The 16,900-nt window shown below is 39.1% G+C and overlaps 2 protein-coding genes across 2 annotated transcripts; both read right to left on the bottom strand.

Moving 5' to 3' along the window:
- Positions 1-3,791: 3,791 nt before the first annotated feature.
- On the bottom strand, positions 3,792-10,928 carry cisd1 (CDGSH iron sulfur domain 1). Its single transcript, XM_083694919.1, has 4 exons — positions 10,914-10,928; positions 10,285-10,430; positions 6,366-6,571; positions 3,792-4,464 (listed from the first exon to the last, which is right to left on the bottom strand). Exons 2-4 carry the CDS (start codon positions 10,313-10,315, stop codon positions 4,375-4,377), a joined length of 327 nt encoding a protein of 108 aa, XP_083551045.1. The 5' UTR covers positions 10,316-10,430; positions 10,914-10,928; the 3' UTR covers positions 3,792-4,374.
- A 983-nt stretch (positions 10,929-11,911) lies between these two features.
- Positions 11,912-13,232, bottom strand: lnc.lemp (lncRNA encoded micropeptide). Its single transcript, XM_083695878.1, has 2 exons — positions 12,985-13,232; positions 11,912-12,156 (listed from the first exon to the last, which is right to left on the bottom strand). The coding sequence occupies exon 1, from the start codon at positions 13,159-13,161 to the stop codon at positions 12,991-12,993; it is 171 nt and encodes a 56-aa protein (XP_083552004.1). The 5' UTR covers positions 13,162-13,232; the 3' UTR covers positions 11,912-12,156; positions 12,985-12,990.
- Between the last annotated feature and the right edge of the window lie 3,668 nt (positions 13,233-16,900).

Here is a 16,900-nt window from a genome sequence, read left to right as displayed (position 1 = left end):
GCAAATACGCTTAGTTTGTTTGTTGGCAACCTTGGCAACTAGCTAGCTTACTAGCTAGATAGGGAATAGATAGCTAGCAAGCTCGCCTAAATAGTTAGCAAGTTTGCCTTTCCAAATCTAAATGTTTGGAAAACAATAGCTAGCTAACCTAATATGTCATATCTTTATACTTTTATGAAAAGATTTGCCAGCTCCAGTGCTCCATTTTGTTGTAGATGCATAATTACAAAATGTTCAATTGCTAACACAACACATGTTTTTTTTCTGTTCCATGTCTTACTTTTCCTAGGTAAGTAGTATTTCAGGGCCAGTTGCATACACAACAGTTAAGACTGATCTAAGTAGGACTTAGTCTAGGTCTTAAGTCTGACTAACAATAGACTTAAGTCAAAGTCTAGGTCTGTGTTTATGCAATTGGCCCTAATGGGTCTATGGAAACCAAAATATAACATTTTTGAACCACCCCTGCTCTTACACCTTTTAAGCGTTTCACACCAATCCAACTGTATGATGTGGCAGAAACTCCAAATCAACCCTGATAAAAGCTTTCTGATACCTTCAACTTTTTAAACTCCATAAACTCTCATCAGGTTAACATGGTGGAATGTTAATTTAGGCCAACATTCTGTGAGCTCCATTGTTAATGCAACTGCCATGAAACCTTCAGGACTTAAATAAAAACAGCATGAGACCTGCAGAACTCATTCTTAGAATGATTACACAATAATGCACTCTCTTGGCAACCAGTTCTACCAATAAAAGTACCTTATGCTCTCTTCTTTTTCCTCTACCTGCCCCATTATCCCTCTCTAACTGACCTTAACAATCCTCAAACCTTCTCTCATCTCTTTGGCTATCCTACTGTCTGACCATCCTTTATCCATCCATTCAACTACCCAGCTTATCTATCTATCGTCCATACCATCTTCTGTGTAACTTGAAAAACTCTTTACATACCATTTGTTCTTTTTGAGCTGTACTTAACACCTACATTTTTAAATGCATCTCTTCTTTCATTTTTTTAAGCTTGACACCTCACTTCAACTTTAAAATGTGTAGACCATAGACAGAGCAGTTCTATATGGTGTAGACTGACTCCACCTGAAAACACTTTCATTCAGATTGTTGATACTATTTAGACTTAAAGCTTTTTTAAGTCACATAAATGAACACAGGTTTCGATAAGGACCATTGGGTTCCTATGATACATTTTGAAATACATGTCCTCTTTCATCTTTTAAGCTTGACACCTGAATCCAACTTTAAAATGTGTAGACTGACCCCACGTAAAGAACTCCTTTACAGATTTGTGATACTGTATAGACTTTTTAAACATTAAAGTAGCAGGGCGTGAGTTTAATGGAAATCTGCCACATTCAGTCCGAAGTCCCAATAAGTTTCTAAGTTCGAAGTTTCTAATATAAACACCTGAAATGGATCTGCAGTGTTGGACATTAGCTGTTGTGTTTCTGCAAAAAGTTTAATTAGCTGTTGTGTTGATATACAAACCTAGTGTCGGGTAGGACACTCCATTTTAGAAAACGTTTTTTATGACCGATCCCGGTCCCTTATCACTACCAATTAAACATAGTCAAAACAACCATTAGGAAGCGTTTGGAAAGCTTGAATGTTACAAACCGGACCTTTAAGCATTTTAGGTGGCATGAATTTACGTTGGTTCCAATGCAGAGCATACTGTTTCTATGGTCATACTCAAAACACTACTCCTCTTTCATCTTTTAAGCTTGGCAGTCCAATCCAACTTTAAACTTTATCCACTGCCATATTAAGACTTTCCAAGCCCTTGAAGTTTCTTCAGGAACTTCTTTTCCCTCCCTTTTTTCGACACTGCCGACAACTGTCGATGAACAGAAATTACGTCTAGTCGACACTTTTGAGTATCACCGAGGGGTGTCCTGCACCTCCTGAACTTTCTTATGTCGAACGACCATATGTCGATAGACACATATTAAAAAAGCACAAATCATCCTTTACACTCCCACATCACATTTCTTAGCTGATGTACTGTATGACATCCTGGTGCTGCACAATGTTATTTAACGATTCAAGTCAGATTCAAGTCAGATTGCCATATAGGTGAAAGTATGTGTATTTTGAGTGACACATTCTATTTTCTTAGCTCCTTCTTAAACGATTTCCGATGTGCCGTGACGTAAACCATTTCATACAGCGTAGAGCTCCGAAGTGTGACGTGGCTAGCCTGTTTGTAAAATGTAGTCAAATATAACCCTCCTAACCCCTTCATCAGCTTTTTTGCGACTAAGTCTAACAACCGTTAGACACATTTTTATTGAGAATTGCACCTAGCTATATCTGGCGTTACTTTCCCAAATAGTTCCGTAAATGACTAATTTCACCACTCGGTGCTTCCGTTGTTTGAGTATTTTTTTTCAAGAAAAGCCAGGAACCAAAACTGACTGGTGTGGGCCTTTAACAATCCTCTAATCTCTTTTCTATCCATTGGTCCATCCTACTATCTGACTTTCTTAGCCCATTTAAATAACTTCTATACATGCTTTTGATCCTATTTAAACTTTTTAAATCTATGAGCATTTAAAGTTGCATGAATTTATATTGGTTTTAATGAAGAGCATACTGTTGCTCAAAACGCTACTCCTCTTTTATCTTTTACAGTAAGCTTGACAGTCCAATCCAACTTCAAACTTTATCCACTACCATATTAAGACTTTGGAGGCCGACAAAGTTTCTTAAGAAACTTCCTTTTCTAGTTCCAGCTTGATTTATTTTTGGTGCTTAATGTAAAGCACGTTGAGTTAAATTTTTATGTATGCAAGGTCCTGTATAAATAAAGATTATTATCATTATCATTACAGTTCAGGTGTTGGGACTGGACTCCTTGTCTAGCTGTAAAGGACCATTCTTTGACACAGCAGAGTAGTTATCCTTGTGGTAATAGTTTAGTGAAAGTGATATAATTCCATTCACTTCCATTTTAAGATTCATTCTAAATTATACAAATAAATGTTCAACTTCAGTGTTTCGGACATATTTTAATTGCACATAATTATCATCATCGTCAAGTATACATTTATGCACAGCAAACAACTATGACATCTTCAAGGAATCTTTCTTCTATCTGGTGTTCATGTCTGAATTAATACAGCTGTGAGTCTAATGAGTTAATTAGTGGCCTTAATGGCCAATGAGGATGTTTTCACAATTAAATATCTTTTTCCCTGGAGACATAAACTCATCAAAACAAAATATATATTAAATTAGCATACATCAAAAAGATAAAAAGGACATTGATAATTTTCATTGATGAACTGGTGATGGATGTAGTCTCGCCATGGAAAACAAGGGTTACAAAGAAGAAAAATATCAAGTCATACTGTACGACATGAACACAATGACAGAGGGTAACTGAAAAGCCTGTTTTTCATTAGATTTAATCCAGATCAAATTCAACCTGTTTTATGTCAAATGTGGTCCTCTCTTCTTATTTTGTCCCTATTTTCCTTTAGATTAAACAAATCTGAACTAAACCTCTTACAATGATTTCACATTAATTATGCAGAAGTTGACATCAGTCCCAATGACGTCTGGTTACAGGAACTAAACTTTCAAACCAATTTCCCCATTGAGGTATGAAGATGATTATGTTAATGTCAATTGTCCAAAGGAAACTGAGATTGAGAAAGACCTGAGAAAGGTCGGACTAAGCCAATGATAATGTTTAGTGCAGGCACCTAAATGGAATGTGGTATGGTTAGATAGCATAGCAAACCTGACAAATAAAACATACTTAGTCTTTCTCCAGATTTTTATTTCATCTTACCATTGAAATCAATATGTATGGCAACAAAGCAAGAGTAAGGTACTCTACTACATCTGCTACTATGCCACATGCAGACCCTGTGCTCTCCAAATCAATTGGTGAGGGAAACCATTTCTAAATGGAGATTTCTGATTGAACCAAAACAAGTTACACAGTTCACTTCATTATGCATCAGCAAAGATAAGGCAGACACTGATCAAACATACAAGTGCGCGCTATCAGGAAAAAAAAATAAAGACATAGGATACCACAGAGCTAAACAAATAAATAGGTTAGGTGGCACTTTATTTTACAGTATCATTACAAAACACTGTTCACTTGGTATTTACAGAGTAGTTACATTGTAACAACTGGAACATTCTGGCACATATCACACAATTCCAACACAAATGGAGAACTAACTTCTCAGTAATGACTGATACCATGTGCTTTATGAGTAAACCAGGTGTAAAGGAATACTGTAAAATGAAGTTCTGCCACCGTTTTTTTTTTTTTGTTGGAAAGAACACTTGTGCATGTGATAGCAGCGGCGCTCCTGGAATCCCAATGACTGTTCAGGCTTCCTTTCTCTTGATGATGAGGGGGCCAACATTGTCACCTGTCTCCTGATTGTGTTTCGCGTGGGCACCATCACAGTATGGAAACTAGGACAAGAATAGATACAGTTAAGACAGATCTACCACAAAGCCTTAAAGGGAAACCACCATTTTACAACCTCATTCATTATCTCCAGCACCATAGTGACTACATATGTGAAAATTATGATTTTCTATGCTCTGTAGTCAAAAAGATAACAGAAAAGAAAATGACCCCCTATGATGTCATTGGTGGTACAAAAAGGTTCAGTGATTGAGAAACAAGTTTCCAGCCAGGGGGAGCGCATTTGTAAAAACTACATGGGGTGTAATTTCCTTTCTCTTATCATTTTGACTACAGAACGGAGAAATTGCTGATTTCACATATGTAGACACTGGTATGGTGCTGGAGATAATGAATGATGTAATAGCAACAGAACAGAAATGCTGCATAAATCCACATAAGATACACTGTATGCTGCTAATGAATTGGTGAAATTGGTCAACATTACAGCCAGCTAAAAAACAGTGAACCTAGGAACAAAAGGCTCACGAGATGACCTGCATTTTAGCATGTAACCTAACATTTACCCAGAAAGTATTTGATATGGAAATCAAAGTCACATTATTGGGCCTTTAAAGGGAGCAGGGCCTAGGGAGCAGGGCCACCGCAAAGGGAGCAGGGCCACCGCAACGCAATTCAATTTGTAGTTCCAAAGAACAACATCATCCCTAATAATAATCTATAATCACTTCACAGCCTTTTATACTTGGTTTGTGCACTTTTTACATCTTTGCACTTGTCCTGTGTGTTGTGATTATGTGTCACTTGTGGCTGCAACACTGTAATTTCCCCTTGGGAATCAATAAAGTACCTTTCTATCCATGTTACAAATGTTTTGGTTGTGTCTTGTGTTCTATTGTGTTTCCATCCCTCTACCTATCTCCATCCTTCTCAGGCATTCTGGCAATCAATTTGGTTCAGCTGCACCTCATTCCTCATCACCACCGTAGCCAATCAGAGAACGGCCCTGTCGTATTTAAACCCTGCACTCCCTCCCCTCACAAGATCCTTTTGTTTCTGTCTGTCTGTTCAGAGAGTGTGTGTGTAAATTAATTGTGACAATTCTCTGTTCAGACCTCATTCCTTCATAATTCATTCATTGTATTTTCATTCCGGTTACAGGAGAGAAGTGGTATAGGTGAGAGCAGCCCATGGGTATACATTTATGCACGTAGGTTACTCTTGTCTATATACACTAGTTAGCGGAGGTTAGCAGGTGCCATCTGTTGTGTTTTCGGTTAGCTTAGAGTGTTGGCGCTAGACTGTGTCTAGCGTCATTCTTAAGTATAGGTTAGTCTTAGTTTAGGGACTACCTTCTTTTTGGTTCTTTCTTTGGGGCGCAATTCCCCCCCTTCTCTCCCTAGTCTTGGTACAATAAATCATCATCACTGTTCCCCGTGTCTCCTTGTCATTGTTTTTCACTGTTCTCACTCCATTGTAACTTACATGCCTCACCCATCCCCTAGACCTGGGTGTGTAACAATTAATATAATAATAATAATATCAAATATAACCCCCAGAAATGGACTTGCAGTTTAGCTGTTTGTGTTCATGCGTGCACGATTCAAAGATTCGCAGCTGCCAGAGACAGAAAAGCAAAAAGAGGTGCCCTAGAACACCCTGGCAAATTGTAAACAAATTGAGTGTTGCACCCAACACACATTGCGCGACCAAAACTGCCTTAGTAGATGAAATATTTATTTCAAGGGACGATTGCTACAGATTAAACAGTCAATGCAACCATGAGAAAGCTTTTAGAAAGCCTGAATATTGCACCTTTAAAGCGGAATTTTAACCTGTAATCCAGTGGATTTGTTGTTTTCATTAGTCAGTAGTAGACACAATCACATCAGAGAATGTGACAAGTTCTCATTGTAACAGATGGACAGATAATTTTGATGGTTACCTTCTTAGAGCGCCAACACCTGCAGTACACAGCTTTGTCTCCAAGATCTTCGATGTCAAACGCATGTACCACTTTGGGGTTGTCCTTCTGCAGGTCCAGGTTCACCTTAGGCATGGCACCTTTGCCATTCGAGAATAACTTTTGGTAGACTAGCATGCCCATGACTGTAGCTCCAGCAGTCAAGGATATGGCTGCTGCCAGCTCAGCTACAAAACAAAGAAAATGGATTAGCTGTGAAAAGGAAGCAGAAAGTCTGTGTGCTTATAAAAGCAATGGCATTTGTGAACATCCCTACAGTATATTGTCGTATCACGTTTCAACTGAAAAAAAACAGTCCTGGGAAATAAAAAGGACAATACAGTAAACACAAACATGTCAGGCTGTGATCTCAGAGAACGTAGATTAACCATCTCTAAGAGTTGAATGAACTGAGCTTGCTCTAGGATGCAATCAAGTTACTGGTTGGTTGTTGCGGCCCACAGTCTGGTCAGACTGACACCTGATGCTTATTTGCCTACGACATTGACATTGAGCGCTCTCTGATTAGGGCAGGGGCCATAAACCTATATATTCTATTTCTATGGCTAGAACAGTCGGGGAATGTTCTAGTTCTATGCATGTTTCTTCAACACAGATTTAAGTTCAGTGTAGATAAGTTATGACTTTTGTTCTATTGAGAGTTTATAGAGAGTCTCCACCCCCCTCGGTATGATGCACTGGTACCAGAAGCAAGTAATTTATACAGGAGATCTATGCTCCATCAAGGCTCTGTACCATCAATGATTTCACTTAAATACAAAGATTTGACTGTTCGAAACTCCCGTTGTTATTCATGTTCTTTTTTTGTAAAAATGGTAAGGGTACAAGACTGCATACAAAAATAGCACTATACAAACTATATATTCCAAGACCAAACACTGTCACACAGGAGACGTCGTCACTGAACCTGATGTAATACTTTTTATAAGGTAAAATAATATGCAATATTATTATAACAAATATCACAAAGTAATACTTGCAAGTGTTGAGTTATATTCAGAATTTTATGAGTGTTGAACAAGGAACCTCAGTTTCAACTTCTAGTCGTCACTGTTTCACACCTTGCAGACATGCACTTCTGGTCCCAAAAATAAAAGGGGCGGAGCTGACTTTAGCTCTCTGGATAGATCTAAAGACTACATGTACACACCCCTACCTGGTATAGATCTAAAGACTACATGTACACACCCCTACCTGGTATAGATCTAAAGACTACATGTACACACCCCTACCTGGTATAGATCTAAAGACTACATGTACACACCCCTACCTGGTATAGATCTAAAGACTACATGTACACACCCCTACCTGGTATAGCCAAGAGTGAAACATGTGGCCAATAGTTGGTTAGGGGCATGCGCAGAGTGTTACTGTGCTGCTAGTGAAGTAAAGTGGTCCATTCTAAATTGGAGTTTAGCATCCCTCTAAAGTTATAGGCTCATACATTACTGCTGATGACAAATTATTCAAAGCTGAGTATTGTTATAACTTGAGGACGCTGTATCATATGTATTGTATGCTCTCTGTGAAGTTACAAGTAAATAACATTAGTAAAGAGAGCCATCATGTAATTCTTGGAGCTAGCCAACAACAATCCTACGGCCCTACACATGCATGGAAGTTAACATACAAGAATAAGTCGTGCCTAGTTGCAACCCGACTGCACAGCACATATACATAAAAACACAATGCCGCACTCTATCGCTGAATAAAATATATCCTACTTGTTTGTTTTGTTGTTCAGGGTTCCTAAGCATTTTCTATGTCAAAATTCCAGACTTTTAAAGACCAACATTTTCAGACTGCTCAGTTGATTTGAGTTTGTTTCAGCACCTCTCTGTGTGTAGAGTGATCTGCTTCATGACCTCTGGCCATTGTCTGGCTTTTTAAACATATTGAGTACAATTCTGAACTCTGGTACGAATATGGCATAGGTCTGGAATGACAAATGTATTTTCTAGACATGTCAATAGTTTTTTTCTTACCTCAGTCAAGTTCTTATTTAAATCACTCACACAGCTGTGGATAAGCACACTTTTCACTTTTGGTATTCAGACTTTTTAAATCCAAGAGTGAATGCATTTTTTTTTTGCTTTTCCAGGTCTGGAAATTGTCAATATTTTATTCCATACTTTCCCAGACCTACGTAGAAACCCTGTTCCTTGGAGAAAGTTTGAATGAAGTAAAAAAACAAGAGATGTTTGATCAGTTTTTTCCTGTGGTGATGGTGTAATCCGATACCAGGAATATTAATTTTATATTACTCAACTTTTGCAATTATGATTAACTACTACTTCAGTAATGATTGTCAGTTATGTACATTTTTATAAATATTATAAGTCATTTTGATATTCCCATGCACTTTAGATTGGCTGTATGAATATAATTATGTATGTATATATGTATACAAATACACACATCTGTAAGACGTTGCTGATGCTTGCAGGTGACAATATTTATTGCATCTGAAATGTTATCATTCAAGTCAAAAATGTTTGTTTTTGGTGTTAAATTGACAAATTGAGGTAACATCAACTAATCAGTAAATAATTAATGTTAAAATATTCTTTCAAATGCATGAAAACACTTGGAATGCAATGGTGACATCTAAGTATAACATCATCAATTAGGTTCTGCCTTAGATACCTCTTAAAATCACAATTAATAGAAGGGAACACTATCTGACACTGGCTCATGCAAGCCGACTCCTCAAGTCGCATATCAGGGGAAAGCGTGCGCTAGCATTAGCTGGGACCAATACACCACCGCCACAGAAAAAAAACGGATGAAACAGTTCTGGTGAGTATATTGACTTCATTTAAACTTTCCGCAAGAACGAACAATACAACACACAAGTAGGATATCTTGAAGCAGGTTTTTATTCAGCGATATACACTCACCTAACACTTTATTAGGAACACTATACTAATACTGGGTAGGACCTCCCTTTGCTCTCAACAGCCTCAATTCTTCATGATATTGATTCCACAAGATGTTGGAAACATTCCTTTGAGATTCTGGTCCATGATGACATGATTGCATCACGCAATTCCTGCAGATTTTTCAGGTGCACTTTCAAGCTGTGAATCTCCCGTTCTACCACATCCCAAAGGTGTTCTATTGGATTCTGATCCGGTGACTGGGAAGGCCACTGAAGAACACTGAACTCATTGCCATGTCCAGTTTAAGAAGACTTTTGCTTTGTGACATGGTGCATTATCATGCTGGAAGTAGCCATTAGAAGATGGGTAAATTGTGGCCATGAAGGGATGCACATGGCCAGCAACAATACTCTAATAGGCTGTGGCATTCAAGCGATGATTGATTGGTATTAAAGGGCCCAAAGTGTGCCAAGAAAACATTCCCCACACCATTACACCACCTCCACCATGAGAAGGTGTACAGGTGTTCCTAATAAAGTGTTTGGTGAGTGTAGTGTGGTGGTGTGTTTTTATGTTTCGTGTATGTGAATGCCAAGCAGTCAGGTTGCAGTTGCAGCCAAGTCAGACCCTCAAGGTCGCATAGCTAGTTGCCCAGAGTATCAAGCGCGCATTTAGCCCCAACCGCGTTTTTGTTTATTTGGATATTGTATCATACACATACAACATCCAAATGTAAAATAAAATGGTTATATAGTCACACTGTTGCGATTTGGGGCTAGTGCGCACTGTCCTGCAACACATATAAAAGAAAACTACTGCACCTTGTTAGACCACATTTCTAGATAACTGAACTCATGACTGGTTAACTTGCTGACACGCTACAACACTTGCTGATACAGCTTAATCCTGAAGGAGACAGCTAGTTTAGCTGACAATAGTGTGACAGACACGACATAACTAACTAGCGGTTAGGCTAGCTTGCTAGTAGCATAACATACCTTTGGACAGGGTAACATTCGTCGAATTCATGATGGCTTGCAATGCAACGTTGATCCAACAACTGTCCGTAGAATGTGTGAATATCTGTCTCAAAGCTTCTGGTCTACCGCAGCAAACTGCATCTCTTGAAGACCATCACGATATGCTGTAAAAAAAAAAGATCTTCGCTAATTCGCTCTCTCTTCTTCTGCTTCTTATTCTTCTTCTTCTACTGTAGGGTCTATCGTCGGTTGGCATTCAATGTCAATGGTGCATTACCGCCACCTACTGTTCTGGTGGCAGTTAGAGACAGGGAGGAACTAAATCCTCATAGAAAAGCAAACAAAACGAAACGGTCGACGCTCTATTCAATACTGTCACATTACCTTCCTGGATCCCCTTTTCTATCAGACTTTCTCCGTCTCTCTCTCCCTTCCACACTGGTCACACTGAATCAATACATGCTCAACTGTTTACATCTCTTGGTTTGGCAGTGATCACATATTCCTGTAGGATGTTTCCCTATATTGAGATTTTTTCAATCTGCTGTGCCCCACCTTTAGATTTGTAAATATGACCTCTTCCCTCTTATCTCGGCCTGAATACCTCCCCTCCCCAACTTTCCTCTGTATTTGGAAGATATGCTTACCCTTTGTTACCCTTTCATTATACTTCTCCTGCCACCTCTGGATTACCACAGTCCACATCAGGCCCTTAGCCTCTGCCTTACTCATTGGGACCTCCACATCCACCTCCCCCTCCTGGGCTTTTTTAACCAATGCATTGACTGTCTAATTTCTCTCCACTTGGGCTGGAATCCAGGTAAACCTCACCTGCACAACCAACTGTCTCACCGAGGAATGGGTTTGGAACACCTCATATAACAGGTCTTGCCTGCTCTGTGAGTTAAATGCCTGTAGGCTTATTAACACAGCAGAGGAATCAGAGCAAATCACTACTCTGTATGGCCTCACTCCCTCTACCCATTGCAAAGCCAAATGGTCTGTGGTACTCTTACTGACTTCATTACCACTGCCACTGTCTGCTTTCCCACATTGTGACAATGCCTTGTAAAAATGGCCCTACTGTATAACATATACAGGATACTGTTGAAAAAAATAAATAATATATATGGCAGCCTGACAACATTAAGTTAACAGTCAGATCCAACATTTTTTGACCATCTGTAGGACTGGGTGCCGTTGTAGTGTTATCATAAGTCATTGGCAAACTCACAGGTCACTCACCATACAAGCAGTAGCCTAGCCTATAATTCATTGTTAGATGAACTATCAGCTTGAATCAAGATGTAACTGTTTCTGAAAAAACTACTAATTACTAGACATGCTCAGGATATGATTTGACCCTGGTTTCATTGAGTCAACTTGTATTTTTTCAGACAGAATTTATGCTTTTATAATGTCTGAAAAAATAATTCTCAGTTTAGTTAACTAATTTGGACTAATACATCTGAATTCCCAAAAGGTAAATGCTGATCCAGAGCTGAGTGATTAAATAAGACCTTGACAGAGAAGTCTCCATTGAGAGTCTAATCCTGCGATTTGGCTTAATCTGTGTCCGCCAAACCAGCCCTACGTATTAGACATTACACAGTAAATTGCAGCGGGTATCAAAAAACACTGGATGTAAGAAAGAACAATGATTTTATTAGAACAGAATTAGTCTGGAAGATGTTTGCTGCACATCTGCAGGGATGAACTCAACAGTCTTGCCACTGAATCCAAAAACAAACAGACAAAAAATAGACATATTCAAATGTTTGTTTGTTTCGTGGTGATGCTGCCTGTGCTGATGATAATGACCCCAAATCATGGAGAGGTTGAGAGGTCCACCTGACAGCTCCATCTGACAGCTGAAACTGGCTGTATTTCCTGAAAATAAAATAAATAATAATAATTTCAAAGACAGTTCTTTACAAGTCAAAAACTTGCTGTGCATAACTATTATTCAGAAAGGTATGAAATCTTTGGGTGTATGAATAGTCTTTAATTTGGCTAGTTATATCTGCCAGTAGTTGCACCAGTATTCTGTGGCTATAAACAGTAAACAATGTGTTTATTGTTCTCTTGCCAAATTTGTTAGTATAAGCAGAGGTTAGCTGTGCTTTATTGGAATTGAATTCCCCAACATAATCTCTTTAATTCAAGTTCTCTATTCTATGTCACAAGCATTTCATTTAAAGTCAATGTTATATATCACCAGCCTAAAAAATGAATAGGCAAAACCTGAAGTGAGGATCATTATACAGCCCTTTGTCAAACCCCCTAAAACTTCCTTGAGATAAATGGAAAATATGTAATTTCAAATTATACATGTTTACATGTGAACATTATGGATTCTGAATACACCTGATCATAGACTGCATTGCCTGTTCCTCTCTCCCCCCACCATTGATAATAACTATTTTAAAGTTGATTTAGCAAATTCTTATTTGTATAGCAGTACTTATCTATTTCTGAATGTATATGTTTCATAATTCACAAACTAATTTCAGTATTTTGAGCACTATAAGGCTTCATGACACAAACAGTTCTGTGGCCTACTGTAAGGTTTTAAAAGTGTCTTATCAATAAAGGACGTCCAAATTATTCCTTTATTTGTTCACGATATGTATCAAATTCGCAACAATGTTTTCAATATTCCAACGTTTTCATAACTTCGCGGATGTAGCGTAACCTGTATGCAATCATCTTCCTTACAACATATCATGCTAAATCCAGTTTCTTCTGTGTTTCTGAGAGCTTATCTTGCAGTCGTTTCTTTCGCCAGTCCAGAAACCTCCTTCTCATTCGGTTGGCCTGCCACCCTGTAAAGAACCCTGTGGCAAATGATATAGCGATTGCTAACTGCAGTGTCCTCTCCGAGACGTCAGCCATGTTCACCTCTGTACTTAGCCAAATTCGATTTGGTCGTTGGAAAAAGCCAACATGTGGAGAATGGAGTAGCAGCCCAACATGGCTACCGGAGCATGGGCGTGTCGACAGAAGATGGGCGTGTGGAAAGCTCACAAAAAGCCAGAGTTAACGACCAGTGCAGCCATCGTCGCCCAATCTATCTGATGTGAGACATATTGGGAATATAAGGGCCTATTTTATCTGATATTCTAAATATAAAAAGCACAGAATTAGAATTGACATCCTCAATTACATAACTCATTCAGCGTTTATGCGAACGTTATCTAGGATCTGTTATCTATGAAATGTCGGCTTATTATTTTGGTATTTAGGCCTAGGGTGATCAGATCAAGCGCAACTTTTACTCCATCCACTCAACTGACATTCATGGACACATGCTCAACAACAAACTGATGTTGCCATGAAGGTGGCTGTAGGAGGTATCCAAAAATGAAATGTCCCCCAACGGGTATATAGCCTAATTAAGCAATAAGGAAGGATAATATGATATGATATGATTCAAGTGCCTTATTATTTTTATAAAACGTTTTTTCAAACGTTAAATAACATTTCAAATGTTTAATCTATCAAGATAAGCTTGGCACTTGAAAAGGAATGCTGTATCAATCTGCACAAAACATAGCATCACTATTCCTTGTCTCTGCTCCTACCATTGATAATATACATTCACCAAACACTTTATTAGGAACACTATACTATACTGGGTAGGGCCTCCCTTTGCTTTCAAAACAGCCTAAATTCTTCGTGGCATTGATTCCACACTTTGTGTGCACTTTCAAGCTGTGAATCTCCCGTTCTACCACATCCCAAAGGTGTTTTATTGGATTCAGATCCGGTGTCTGGGAAGGTCACTGAAGAACACTGAACTCATTGCCATGTTCATGAAATCAGTTTGAGAAGACTTTTGCTTTGTGACATGGTGCATTATCATGCTGGAAGAAGCCATTAGAAGATGGGTAAATTGTGGCCATGAAGGGATGCACATGGTCAGCAACAATTCTCAAATAGGCTGTGGCATTCAAGCGATGATTGATTGGTATTAACGGGCCCAAAGTGTGCCAAGAAAACATTCCCCACACCATTACACCACCTCCACCATGAGAAGGTGTACAGGTGTTCCTAATAAAGTGTTCGGTGAGTGTATAATAACTGCCGGATGCGAGTCTGCAGACGGATTGGGGAAAAGCGCGCTGACGATAATAGTCTTTGAGGGCCAAACTACTGTGAATGCAGAGCTCAATTGAAGTGAAACATTGGCCTCTTGTGGCTAAAATGAAATGTCCCGCAACAGGTAGAGCCTAATCTGGTATGAACACTGCATGTTGTGTTTTCATTCTCTCCGTTTTTATTTAATTTATTCCGGTAGATTAAAGCAATGCGCAGACCTATTGCATTTGTGTGAAATTTGCTATCATACATAAAGTTTGATTTGATTCGATATGATAGTTCTGCTAAAATGTTATTCATATGCTATATGTCTAAAAGAGCAAAATCTCACACATGCCTTGTATGGAATATTCAATGTAACCTAATTATTAGCAGATATTACAAATATAGGGTAGGCTATACGCCTAGTACACAGAGAAATATAGGGTAGGCTATACGCCTAGTACACAGAGAAATCGAAAAATCAACAATAGTCTACAGGTCTTTTTTATTTAATGTTCTTGTTCTACATGCTATTCAAATAGCCAGTCGTGTGTTTGCTTTAGGCCTATGATCTATTGCATTTTGAATATGGTTAATGTAGCCTAGGGCCTCATAAATAGTTTTATTTATAAATAGGCCTGCATGGCATTCATTTGCATTTTTAGGTCTGTCTCACAACGATAGTAGCCTATCATATTTAGCCTAGAGTAGGCTAGCTTTAGTTGGCAAAGGATGAAAAAACTGGGGAGGGATGATTAAACGATGTTCATTTTTGTTAATAGCCTAAACGCTCGCCCGTGCGCCACTCAAGTTGCTACGCAACAATCATCCATGGTCACGCAGGACCGCATTGCATACTGGGAGTATCCGTTCGACGCTACTGAGGCGATGGGAGGATGGGGAATGGTGCAACGACAACCATCAAAAAATGCCACGACCTCTCAATAGCAATGATGCTCTTTAATGCTTCCTGCACTACGGTTCCACAACGACGTCAAAAGATCAGGTCTGAACAACAATGTTACTTTTTGATTTAGTTAATTTATGATTTGCAGATATGGAGCTATAAATACGAAGGCATTGCCGCTGTTAATAATGCTGTTCCAATGCAGGGTAGATCGCGTGCTACAATAACTTGGGGCAGCAAAAACCTCTCCGATTCGCTTTGGAATAGACAATGTAGGCTAGATATGGAAATGATCGTTGTTTCTATTCCTAAACACAATTTGTCTATAGGCTACGCCGGATGATATCAACTGCTTAAACATGTCTATTAATAGGCGTTCTTATATTTAACTAACAATAATCATGAATAATTGACTAAATGCATCATAATACAAACGTCAGGCATTTATGTCACCTTCGACGGGGAAGTGTAGTCTTTTCAAGCATCTAGTCAGGTGTTTTTGTAGGGGCTTTCACGACTGCATACGACATATCCCGAAGTGCCACTCCCGCCCTTCCAATGCAGTGGAATGTGGTCTCACGTCGTTGATTGTCTGATCTTGCCCAAACAGGCTGAGCTGATTACATATTTGGGGGCCTGAATTAAAGGTGTTGATGTCCATGGGACCCTTGGTCCAGAGCGCAATGCAATGGTGAATATTTATCCTTGGGAAACGTTCTGATCTGTGCGCCGCCTATCGCTGGGAGGAGGCTGAGCGAGCGCCGAAACTGCAGTGCGGAGAATTTGGAACAGTAGGAGGGGAATGATAGGCTATCTCTCTCTCTTGACAGTTGAGAGAGAGCCTGTGCCGTCTGGGCCGTAGGCCTGATTTGTCAGTCGCTATTGAAATAGCATAGCACATGTTTTCCAAGTAGCCAAAAATATCAATTGGCTACTTGTTGAGGTGACATTTAGTTAACCTAAACGTAGAATTTCACGATTGTGCCACTGCTGGTATAAACATAGGCCTAAATGCAGAGATATTTTGGTTTAGCTTGGGCTCGGTTTAACGCATGACAACTTATATGATCCGGTTCATACAGGCCTATCATTGTGAGGAAAGTACGTATAAGCTTATTGGGTCGGATGACTAGCCTATTTCCCGATAATGCACGTGGCTGGAAATGGTAGGGATCCCTCGTACTTGCCGTCGGACTCGGAGACAGGTTTACGGTGTTTAAAATGTGCAGGCCGTCGGTGCAACTTGGTCTTGGGTCTGAAGTGAACTTGACGGATATCGATATTGATGCCTTATACGTTATTTTACTTAATTCCTCATGCACACCTTTGTGAACAATAAGTAGAGTAGGCTGTGTGCATGCTTGATGGTTGCTCTAGTCATGTATGTTATTTGGAAAATTAGCCTATATGCACCCCCGAAATAGAAGCTACTTAAACTTCAGATTAATGACGGTTCGTTTTTCAGGTAGGCCCCGACATCATAATTATGCATGTTGCATTATTCTAATTAACCAGTGTGTCCTAACCCAGCATTCAAACTCATAACCTTGGCGCTTGGTAGTGTGGTGTTTTACTCCCATGCATCTTTGAAACTTTGAGGGTTCATAAATCTTCATGATTATGATCAAATATAACAGCCTATAT

The sequence above is a fragment of the Argentina silus genome, assembly GCF_951799395.1.
Source record: "Argentina silus genome assembly, chromosome: X".
NCBI classification, from domain to species: domain Eukaryota; kingdom Metazoa; phylum Chordata; class Actinopteri; order Argentiniformes; family Argentinidae; genus Argentina; species Argentina silus.
Note: the sequence above shows the minus strand (reverse complement) of the source record. Positions and strands in the feature narration are given on the sequence as shown.